The sequence below is a fragment of the Abramis brama genome, assembly GCF_963993115.1.
Source record: "Abramis brama genome assembly, chromosome: 14".
NCBI classification, from domain to species: Eukaryota; Metazoa; Chordata; class Actinopteri; order Cypriniformes; family Leuciscidae; genus Abramis; species Abramis brama.
This window is the reverse complement of record NC_139976.1, coordinates 32,843,250-32,854,996: the sequence shown is the minus strand read 5'-3', so window position 1 is coordinate 32,854,996 and position 11,747 is coordinate 32,843,250. Positions and strand designations below refer to the sequence as shown.

At 37.6% G+C, this 11,747-nt stretch overlaps 1 protein-coding gene across 4 annotated transcripts; it reads right to left on the bottom strand.

Annotated features, from left to right (window-relative positions):
* Window positions 1-282: 282 nt before the first annotated feature.
* a1cf (apobec1 complementation factor) lies at window positions 283-11,361 on the bottom strand. Of its 4 annotated transcripts, none has more exons than XM_084134417.1 (12): window positions 11,243-11,361; window positions 7,815-7,958; window positions 7,254-7,388; window positions 6,886-7,016; window positions 6,576-6,814; window positions 6,108-6,272; window positions 5,411-5,508; window positions 5,049-5,328; window positions 3,910-4,127; window positions 3,676-3,812; window positions 2,273-2,409; window positions 283-1,512 (listed from the first exon to the last, which is right to left on the bottom strand). In XM_084134417.1, the coding sequence occupies exons 2-11, from the start codon at window positions 7,911-7,913 to the stop codon at window positions 2,274-2,276; spliced, it is 1,638 nt and encodes a 545-aa protein (XP_083990543.1). In that variant the 5' UTR covers window positions 7,914-7,958; window positions 11,243-11,361; the 3' UTR covers window positions 283-1,512; window position 2,273. The 4 variants fall into 4 exon arrangements, with proteins under 4 accessions (XP_083990543.1, XP_083990541.1, XP_083990544.1 ...); XM_084134415.1 differs by having other exon boundaries at window positions 2,282-2,409; XM_084134418.1 differs by having other exon boundaries at window positions 3,910-4,103.
* Between the last annotated feature and the right edge of the window lie 386 nt (window positions 11,362-11,747).

Genomic DNA, 11,747 nt, shown 5'->3' with positions numbered 1-11,747 from the left:
ATTTCCTACACCGGAACTCCCTAATAGTGTAATTTACATAAAACTCAGTAGACGTTCCTGAAGCGTTTATGTCAGTGCAGCGTCTATCACCAATGTGGTAGGAACAGTGCTAACGCTAGCTTTAAAAAACTAGCCTACTGAATGCCCTAATGATAAATGTGCAATCTGTACATGATAACATAAAATGTGTTTTAGGGTTTCATGACACTTCAAAACGTGTCACACAAATAGCACACACACACACACACACACACACACAAAGTCTGGAACAGTAGACGTGTCTTTAAAGATAATTTGGTTTATTGATGATTAGTTGATTTACTGGAATTATATTTTCACAACTATCTTACTCTGTAGCACTATGAAGCTCTCAGTTTATTTTTTTCCCTGATGATGCTCATCCAATTCTCCCTCCAATTCCGATGCCAATCATCGAAACAATAAATTATTTCAAACAGTCTATGATCGAAAAACAAAGTTCATATAAACAGAGATGGAATTCAGGTATAAAAATACGTTCTAAGTGCCACACAAACTTTAATACTGTCACCTTTAAGGCATGTTTATATTTAACAAAAATGTGTATTTAAACAGTGTTCTCATATTCCCCAAAAGAATGAGGAGGGAAATATTAGTAGCAAGCCTGTAAATATCTTATAAAATATAGCAAAACTTAAGAACCAGCCACAAACTGTCAAACATATCTAAAATTATCCTAAAACATGCAGATACATACTAATAAGGCGTATGAAAGCATGATCTGTTAAAACTCTGTACTTGGGTGTTAATGTAAATACTGAAAGAAAACCAACACAAAAACTACAACTTTAAATACAACTTAATACCAAAGATTACTAAAGTAAATGTCTGGATAAAAGTCATTAGCGCAATAGGGTTTTACAGAGTGTTTCAAAATTACCTATATTCAATAGTAATGATTCAGTGTTAAAGGCAGCATTGAATTTGCTTTGCATTGCATTGATGCTTGGTCCAGCCTAAATTTCTGTAATTTAGATAATTTAGAAGCTAGTAACAATCGGTTCAAATTTGATTGGGTCACCATTCTGGATGATCCTAAATTATGACACAAGTAATGTTTCAATCAAGGCGATTTATGCCTTGACAAACAGCAATAAATCATAAAACATAAAAATGGACATTTTCTAGAAAGGTTTGGGATTGAGTTGTGGACAGCCTTCAGGTCGCCCTCTTCCTGAGTAAAGTCAAAAGTTGACTCGTATTCTTCAATATCGCAAAAATGCTCATAAAACACTAGGGAAGAAATAAAGTTATAACTCTGAACAAAAACTACTAAAATAAACACAAAAGAATACATAGAACATAAAATGACAGAGACAGTTAGTTAGGGGTATCAAAACACTCCATATCCATCCCCACGGGCTGCCACAGCAAAGGCCGGGTAACCCTCGTAGGTTGCATAGGCAGTCAGGTCCTGACCCAGAGAAACAGCCTGTTTCAGCTGGGTAGCAGTGGTGCTGGTAATTGTATAACCTGTGAAGCCAAAAGGAAAAGACTCAGGGCAAAATAACTCTTGAAAAGCAAAAATGTTTTTGTTTTTTTTTAACCCTAGAATGCATATCAAATGACCAGTTCATTTATAAACCATAGTAATAAATAATTAAAAATGGATGGATTTTTAATAAAAGTTTACAGTCTCTGTTATGTTTTTAAGTATGTAAAATGTTATACGACATTCAAATTTAAATTTAAATAAAATATGTCTCTTAAATATATAGATTTTTTTTTTTCAATTTAATAATTTTATGTTACATTTGAAATTCTTTTTACCACAGACGTACATTATAGAGTAATTAAAAAAATATGTCTGTCCTATTAGAAAAAAGTTTTGAAGGCGTACTATATTGAACTCTTGACTTTATGCCAAAAAGATTCTAAAGCCTAGAAGACATGTCTTAAATGAATACATAATACATTCATGTTTGAGTTATTTACATTTTTTTCTAGTGATAAAGTATGTTCATGAGCTGTTTAATTCATAAAATTGAATTAAAATTAAAAATGAATGGAAACAAAATTAATCAATTAAAACTAAATTCATAAAATCATCCCATGATTTTCATCCCAAAATCATCCCAGGAACCCCTAAAAGGTCCTAAATGTGAAGTGGCTGACAGAAACCTTTTAAGGTTCTATATGGAACCTTTCTTCTAAGAGTTTACGTGGTTAGAGTTAATATACTCCACTATAACAGAATTAGCATCACAGTAAAATAAGTATCAGTCTTACAGACCTCACATACCTGGGAATGCAGCAGCGGAAGCGTCAGCGCCCTCTGTCTGAACACCAAGGATCTGCAGAGTGTGTTCGGCCGCATGCAGCTTCGCCTCATCCATCGATGCACAGAGCTTGGCGGGGGTGAACGGGTGTCTGGTTGGACACACAGTCACAGAGAGCAACAGTGGTAAAATAAATTGCTAAAATGTATAAATGTATTGTATATGCTGTTGAAAAAAATACTGTATAGATATTCTGTATGTTGGGAAGTGTTGTGTGCATAGGGGCTTTCGCACTGGAGGAACCTTTTCATAGTTCCTGAAACTATTGGCGGAAGTAGGCTACTCGGATTTTGGCGTGTTCGCACCGCAATGAACTAGGAACGATTTTAGTTCTAGGAACTCCTTCAGAGTAGGGTCTAAACCAGTACTAAGTAACTATCCGTGACGTTAGTGTACGCTGATTGGCCGAACGCACGCGAAACACCAGCACCCGCCATTTTTAAAAAGGCTGCATTAAACACACATATTATAGCCTATATATTTACTCCAGAAACTAACTCTATGAACATGGAAAACAGTGATAGATATGCCTCTTAACCTTTACGCTGAGGAGAAAATCCAACGCAACTTTGAGGGGACCAAGCCAAACATGATTATGTATTTCTGCTCAGCTAGCAACATTGGACATCAACCACACAGCATATGCTAATAGCTTTTCATTACCGTCTACTTTCTATGTATAACAGTTCTATCTAATAGAGTATTAGACAAGACTGTTAGACAGATCGTAAACTAATGAACACGGAAAATGTGAGCACTATGTGCTCAAGCTCTGGAGTTCTCAGCAGCGTCAAAATAAAAGTCTGCCGCGCCGTCAAAATAAAAGTCAGGACAGCAAGCGTGACGTACGTTACTTCAGAGTTCCTACTGGCGAATGCAACCAGGAAAACTTTCCTAGGGGAACCATTAGTTCTCATGTGAGATTCTGCATTGCTACATGTCGTGTCTGACTGAAGAGTGTTAGCTAATTTATGGCTACACTTCGTTTAATTTGGATTCTTTTTATATCTCTGAGATTCTACTCTGATTTCATAATTGTTGCTGATGAAAATACTTAATACAATACATTAATTCACCAATCACCATATTATATTCCCTTGGCTATAATAATATGGCGGTCAGGAGGGACATGTTTGCTCAGACATCTGTGGTGATTCCAACATAACGTGAATGCATCACTATACATGAAAGGTGAGTATCTGATGTAATGAGGTATCTTGATAGCATAATTTTCAATTTGAAGCAGCCTTCATGTTCTTCACGTGACTGTAATGCACAAAAATCTATCTAGGTAGGCAGTTCACTAGGTTAAGACACAGTTAATGCGAGTATAGTTGAAGCAGAGGTTAGGGCGTACATATTTGGATATTGAGTAGCCAGAGCAGGGATGGTGACTTTGTAAAGGAACAATTGCCTCTGATCTGGTCCAATAGCAGAGTGAAGCTGGTAAACAGGTTGCCCCCAGTTATTCTTTTGGCAAATATCCTCCAAGATCTGCAAAACAGGCAAAATGGTCCTTGGAGAAATGTTTCTTGAAAACTCTCTCCTTTAAATTCCACAAGTGATCTTTTCAGTGAGGTTATGAGTGTACCTGTGGGGCGTGTTTGATGCCTTGGGGCTTCAGAGTGACTGGGTTCATGGGCGTGAGCTCCATGCCAGGAAGAAGGTCATAGAGTTTTTCATCAGGGCGTTTGTCTGTCTTGAGTTGGTATGTGGCGCAGCCACGACCCACGCCTGCATAGGCAAGGTATCCTCGCCCACCCAAACCACGTACGCCCGCTGCCCCTACAGGTACATTCATGTAAATTTCTAGGAATGCAAGAAGGCATTGATTCGAATCAAATCACCAGAAATCACCCGGGTTTCAATCAAGACAATCATATAGATGTATTCCAAGCCAGCACATTACAGAAGCTGCATCTCTGATTTTTTTTTGTCTGATCATAACTTTTAAAGATTTGGCAGACTTGATTTTTGTACCCCATCCATTCAGAACAATATATTATTGCCTCTGGACTGTAATATGCAGGCATGGATAACACATTCAAATGCTACATGGGACAAGCAAACTTAAAGTATAACATTGTTTATAGTCAAATGCAAAGAAGATGCAAATATATATTTGAACTGCCTGAAACATTATGTAAAGATCTTTCATTACTAAGTAATTTGGCCTCTTTAAAGTCAACATGGAATTAAAATGTTCTCAATGTGCTTCCTGATCTTATTGTGCACAGTTATTCCAAATAAAACAAATGTTTCATATTCTTTTATTAAAATACAATAAAAAGAATTCCCTCCAACCACCTGGCTCAATTCAGGTACATGTACTGTATGTAACACACACAGTATACATGTACTGTATGTAACACACACTTATTGATTTCATCCAATCAATAAGGTTCCTGTTTTTTTTCCATTTAATATGCCATTTCACTCAGAATTTTCACATTATGAATATAGAATATTTTTTTCATGTTGACTTCAATTATTGTAGTTTGGCCTTGTATTCATTTGGTTTCTTTCTTTCTTGATTGATTTATTTTCGACATAAAGTGGATCTTTTTGGTCATTAATATTCAGAACAATTTTATATATTCATTACTGCATTTTTTAGCAGATAATTCACAAGTTTGATTTACAGTTACAGAATGAGATTTATTTGGAGATGATTGTCACACCTTAAATTAGATCTGGAACAAATTTCAACAAATGAATCAGATTACCCACCTCTCACAGAGGGTGAGCGCACCAGCCCCCTAGTACTTATATGCCCTTTGGTAGTGGGAAAGCGGAATTGATTAGGGATGGTTGTGTACGCAGGGGGGGCGTAGAATATTGGTGCTCCTAGGTAGGCAGCTGAGGGGTCGTACATTTGGCCAACGGTGTAAGCGTAGTCTCCTTGGAGTAGAGCACCGCCACGACCCCCCGTGCCTCGTGTGTACCGTACATAGCTGTCCTTATCCACAGGCTTGGCTAGCGTGACCTCAATGGGAGAACCGTCAATGACCTGGAGGGAAGTCCAAGTTTTTTATACAGAAAATTTCGTAATGATTAGATTTTCCTCTAGATTAAATTTCAATTAGTTTCACCTTTCCATTCAGCGCATCCATGGCATTGATGGCATCCTCTCTTTGAGAGAAATGTACAAAGGCATAATCTCTGATCTTCTTCACCCTTTCAACAGCACCTGTAGATTAGCAAACACTCTAAATATTTCAATGAAATCACATAAAACAAATGAATTCCTTCAGACTCAGAAACAGGTTCTTTTTGGTCCTTGCCAAGGTAAGCATCGTAAATATCATTGTTCAAAAATTGTTTGAACCTAACCTTAAAAGGATGGTTCACCCATAAACTTTCTCCACATGTCGTTCCAAACCTGTGACAATTTTTTCTAACATAAAACACAAAATGAGTTTTTTTTTTTTTTTCATACAGTCAGTGGGGGTCCAATGTTGTTCGAAACAATGCTGTTGAATGTTGTTTTGACATTCTCCATAATATCTTTTTTTGTGTTCCTAATAAAAAAAAAAAGTCATACAGCTTTAGAGCGACAAGGGGGCGATGACAGATAAATGATTGATGATTCCTATCCTAACTGCAGGTTTATAGGAAAAGTGAATTTTGTGTGCTATTACTGTTCTAAGTGATCGCACTTCCGGTTTTCGCCTGGCAGATGATATAACAGGTGAAAAAAATCCTAAAGACTTGCATAGAAGGATCGACCTGAGCCATATCCAGAGGCCAGAGTATTAAAGTGACTTTTTATTGTTTCAAACAGCTCACCAGGTTTGATGCTGTTAAACTCTTTCTCAATGGTTTCCTCTGTAGTGGGCAACATCAGATTACGAACATAGAGGATCTTCACTGTGGCCATGGTGTCCTCGTCTACCTCTACCTCAGGTTCAGCCCAGTCGACTGCGATAGGATGACCCCACAGTTGAATTCTCCCTGGAAAGAGATAGTGAAATCTGTGTCATTGGCTATTATTTTATCTCTCACTCACCTCCTTTGGGCAATGAACTAAGTATCTTTGGACTCAACATGAGTTCAGCCAGAGGGAAATCAATAAAATATTGTCTTGCTTTGGTAGCAGATAATTGCTTTGAAAAACGTCTGTACATTTGGAAAAGAAGAATGAGTGTTTTTTGGACATGACATAGTACAGGATATAGTATAAAATCATACTATAATAGTAAGTAACTATTACAGTATATGTGTATAACTTAAATGATTTGTTGTATTGAGTTTTACCTGGCAGCAGTTTCCTCCTGGCCATGGCGGCAGTTCTATGGCTTTCATACTCCACGAATGCAAAACCTCGGTTCTTGGCCTTGTCAGCAGCACTTGGATAAACAATGACATCCATGACACCATCCGTCACCTTCTTCATCTCTGCCAGGATTTCTTCTCTCTTTTTGGTCTTTGGAATGCCGCCCACAAATAGACGACAGTTGTCTACACTTGCACACACACCCAGAAGTCTTCCATTCCTGTGTGAAGATGTGTGAGAATTGTTCAAAATGCTTAATCCACTAGATGTCTACTTTGAACAATGACTCACCGAATTTCATAATTGTTGAGTTGTTTCATGGCATTCTTAGCCTCTTGTTTTGTGGAGAAGGTAACAAATGCATAGCCTCGATTGTTGCCATTGAAGTCCATCATCATCCGTACTTCGTATATGTTGCCGAACTGCAGAGACAGGTAAGCTTAACATTTTTACAGCTACACCACACTAAAATTTATATCTCCACCTCAGTGTAAATACATTTATAAAGTCTTGATTACATTTTTCTTTCTTTCTTTATATTCTTAGGTGGGAAGAGGCTTCCAATATCCTTCTATTTTGGGCAAGTCATTATTAATCTTTTGAATTTTTAGATTTATTTTAAATGGTTTATTTCATATTATTTTTGTTGACCACCTTACTTTTTCACAGAGTGGTACCAGTTCATCCTCAAAGAGGTCTCGAGGAAGCTTTCCCACAAAAATCTCACTGCCTCTCTCTGGAGGAGGGCCTTCCCAGCCAGGAGGTGGACCACCATATCTCCTCTGGCCATTTTCCTGTGGAGAAAACAACTGATAACTCTAATAATACATAAGTTAATGTGCATACTGAGATCACCACAAGGAATAAGCAAAAACATAAATGATTATGGTAATAATATAGAACTCAAGGATGAACAAAGCATTGTACTGATCCATAGACATGTGCTGCTTTTTTTTTTTACAGATGGAAAGAAATGAGTTTCCATTTCCACCACATGATGGTGCCACTATACTACATTCTAAAACTGCTAAAGGAAACCAGACAGATATACTGTCAGCATATCTCCAGTAGTGAAAATGTAAAAAAAATGGACTATGGACCAGCGACAGAATTCTCAGAATTCAGAATTTCTCAAGTAAGAGTCAATTTAAGCAAGTGTTTCTATCCCATAATTCCTCAATGGCACCTGTCCTGCTACCCGAGGCTTTGGTAACTCCTACCTGGTGTATGTGATATCCTGTGCGCTGGATCAGAGTGCGCAGCGCAGCCTCTTTCTGCGTGCCAGTCAGTCCATCCCCGCATTTTTGATTGGTTTCCATTGTGAGTGATTATCAGCAATAAATCAGCAAAATTAGGGGTGCTCACTGAAATTAAATCAAAGTTCAAACACACATAAATGATAGGCCAAGATAGCATACTCTTGCTTTAAATCTGAACATGATAAGAAGCCAAGACGTGTTGCTCATAGAGAGGTTCAAAGGTAAGTTGTTCATATGTCCTAACCATGCCCTTTTGAACAACGCTGGTCCATTACTAAATAGCTATTTTTTCTCATTCATATGTAAGTGTATTGTGTGAAAACTCTCTAGCAAACTATCTAATCCAGGTGGAGGGGAAACAAGCATTTGGTCTTAATATAGGCATGTAACATCTTAATTTAATCATTGTTTCTGATCCAAGTCTGTTTGAACAGTATGAAGAGAGCTTTGGGTATACTATATGTTGGCTTTTTATCTGCTGGACAGTGTTGGCAAAAAAAGTGGGGAAAGGAACATTTTCCTCACCTCCAGGTCAAGGACTGTGGTGTAATTATTAACTGAAGAGAGCAAATCAAAACAGCAGACAATCATTGAGTCACATATGTGTTTTAAGAGGAGGACATCTGTGCCCTGCCCTCATTTCACACCTTGTTTCATCTGATGAAAATATCTTCCCTCAATCAGAACTTAGAAAATAAAAAAGCATAATTCTATTATTACATCAGAAGATTGCTCAGACTATATAAATAGCTCAGTGCTCAGAAGACTTTAAAGGGATAATCTTAAATGAAGATTCTGTCATCATCCGCTCATCATCATGTCATTTCAAACCTGCATGACTTTCTTTCTTCTCTGGAACGTAAATATGTCTATAACTAATTTTGTCTATACTATGAAAATCAATGGGGTCCAAAACAACATAGGAGCCCATTGATTTTCCCTGTATGGACAAAAACCAGACCTTTTTCAAAATATCTACTTCTGTGTATACTCTTTTAGAAGACAAACGAATATCTTCTTTTTCAAACTATACTTTAATTTCTCAGTTACAGTATATCATAAATGTTTTTCCTTCCGAGAAATCAAATTATAAGAGTATAAATCTAAATAGTAGCTCTGATAATTTAATTTAATGATAAGTTCACATTTAAATATATCACTTTTGATTGCAGACAGTAAATCTGAGAACAAATTAAGACATTGTTGAGATTTGTTTGGACACCCGATGGAGACACAAGATTACTAAGCTCTGAGGAGAAAAATAGGGCAAGCTGGAGACTTGAGCAAAATGTGTGCACAAATCCCCATTTATCTTGCTCTAATAACAAGATCTCCTTTGTGATTATTCTTTCTTTCGAGATGAGGGTGCTATCAAGCGTGATTGAATCACACAGCCACGAGTCTTTAAAATCATCAGTGGAGTGTCTATTTGTCTTAGTCTTTTTCAGCTTCACATGATCAAAGGGAGATGCTGACGAAAACAAAAGATGGTGAGTACAGAATAGGGGTCAAAGGTGACAAGACTGCTAGTCATTTTCCAAAGCTCTTCAGCATCTGGATGTAATCATGACAGCAATGATGACACCATGAGCTCTGTAAGTGGCTCAAACAAGACACAGGAAAGCTGTCAGCTAGCTGTTAGTTACTGTATATATTGTTTTATATTCATGTATAGATAGATACATGTATATTAGTGGCCAAAAGTGATGTCAGGCCTAGGAAAATGGAAGCTTGCTTCCGCCATGGAATAAAACAATTGAAAACATAATCGCAACTTTTTATCTCACAATTCTGACTTTTTTTCCCTCACTATTGCGAGTTATAAAGTCAGAATTACGAGATATAAACTTGCAATCCTGAATTTTTCATGCAATTGCGTGTTTATACCAAACAGTTCTGACTTTTTTTTTGCGTGTTTATATCTCGCAATTTGTAACAATTTATCGCAATTTACATTGCTTGTTTATATCTTGCAATTCTGACTTTTTTCTCGAAAACAAAGTCTGAGGAAAAAAAAGAAAAACGCCCTCTGGACATCACTTTTTTTTTGCCACTACTGTATATACAAACAAAAATTATACCAGTACTCTAATACATTTAGGCCTACACATATAAAAAGAAGCACTTAGTTGTTTAAATAAACCGTTTCCAAGTCTTATCTTGCCTAGGACATCAAGTGAGCAAGGATTGAGCCCCTGTGTGCTCTTTTGAAATTTTGTCTATTTCTTCTTTTCATTAATACTACAATGCAATGCATCTAACCAGCAATGACAGCACTAATGTGTTTGCCTCTACAAATTCAATAGCTTGCGCAAAGCACAGAGAGTTTATCCAAACTGAAAAGACTTGTAACAGATGACTCTCTTGGTGAGATGCTATTACCGCACACTTTTGCAGTTGGTGAATGTTGCCTTTTATTCAATCCATATGGTGCATGAGACCAAATATCACAAATTATGGTTTTCTTGAAGCTCAAACATTAGGGATAAAAGAAATGGCTAAGCATTAGGAATCATAAAGAGAGCATTTTAAGACAGTTGGGAAAGGGCTCCATTAGTCTGCGGTCCATCCACTGCTCTCTCCTGGACAACCTGGTTACCGTTTGCATAAACAAGATAACTAGACGTGCGCTTATCATGCCTGGATCTCTGGCTGCTTTTCAGCCCATGTTGACTGAGGCTAAATACACTTGTTCTGAAGGCCATTGTGCTGTACAGAAACTTCAACACAGGTGCAGGGAATATAATATTTGTAAGTGCACTTCAATTGCATGTTACATTTGCAGCCTGCCTCTGTATTTAAGCGTTTAAGAACGATATGCACTGTATCTCCCACCACAACCACACTGTTGCTACTGTTTAAAACCATCTGTGAGGTTGTAATTAGCATGGCAGTGTTTAGTGAAACCGTATGATGGCGAAGTACCATATGCTGAAGCATTCCAGTAACAACAGTGATTAGCTTTGGGCTTATGTCACAGCTCACCTCCTTAAAACTATACTGAAATTCACATTTGCATGTACATATGTTGAAACGTCACAGTTGAAGACAGGTTAAAGGTGATGAGTGGCTCGTTTCTGCATTCTAAACACAGATGAAGCCTATCACAATAGAGTTTGTGCTGTTGAATCTTAGAATTGAATGATCTTTCCTGTAAATAAACGGTGATATTTACATAAAAAGTCAAATGACTGTGTATAATTCATTGGTGACCCGTTTAGTATTATAGTATTTTGTCCTTACAATCATACTGGACCGTTTAAATGCAAAATGATTAATTGCGCAATAAAAAGCATTAAAAGAGCCATGTGGACGATCACAGTGTTTTCTAGTGCCACTACCTGACAAGACTCCTTATGTCTCAATTTAGTATTAAAGATGCAACTTACCTGAGCAATTTCAGAGATCACCACCCGGAAGACTCAGACCCTCATTCTGCTGAATTTGGCAACGTGTCACTGGGGTGATTCTGTAATCACATCATATCAAACTCCAAAGGTTCACCGTCCTGGAGCTGTTTTACAAGCCGGCGTGGTTAAACGTTAACCAGCTCTATCTCTGCCTCTCGCTGTAGGCCAGCCCTTTGACCAGGATAAGCACGATATCACGGTTCGCCTGCAGCAGGGTGCCTCCTGAACCAGAGATCATGCTGCAAAAGGAATTGCTCTTTTGTGTCCCAAATATTAATAGCTTTTGATCTCTTTTATGGATCTCTTGTTTTCGGCCTTCTGCACATCATACAGGCCGAACAAATATACCAAAAATGTACATATCCGCATGAATTCAAAGGGCCTGAGATTAAATTATAAAGGTGAGCCCCAGCAATTCAGCAGTATATAGACAAGTTTTTCTGGGTCACCCTTGCCACAGGGCCCAGGATGTTTTAAAGTTGAC

What these genes read in the sequence shown, in the direction of transcription:
- a1cf (XM_084134415.1), bottom strand. Translation starts at nt 7,913, where the DNA reads ATGGAAACCAATCAAAAATGCGGGGATGGACTGACTGGCACGCAGAAA. An exon ending in CTCAACAATTATGAAATTCG is followed by an intron (nt 6,815 to 6,885) that starts GTGAGTCATTGT and finishes ATCTTCACACAG; the next exon opens with GAATGGAAGACTTCTGGGTG. An exon ending in TTCCGCTGCTGCATTCCCAG is followed by an intron (nt 1,513 to 2,281) that starts GTATGTGAGGTC and finishes TTGGCTTCACAG; the next exon opens with GTTATACAATTACCAGCACC.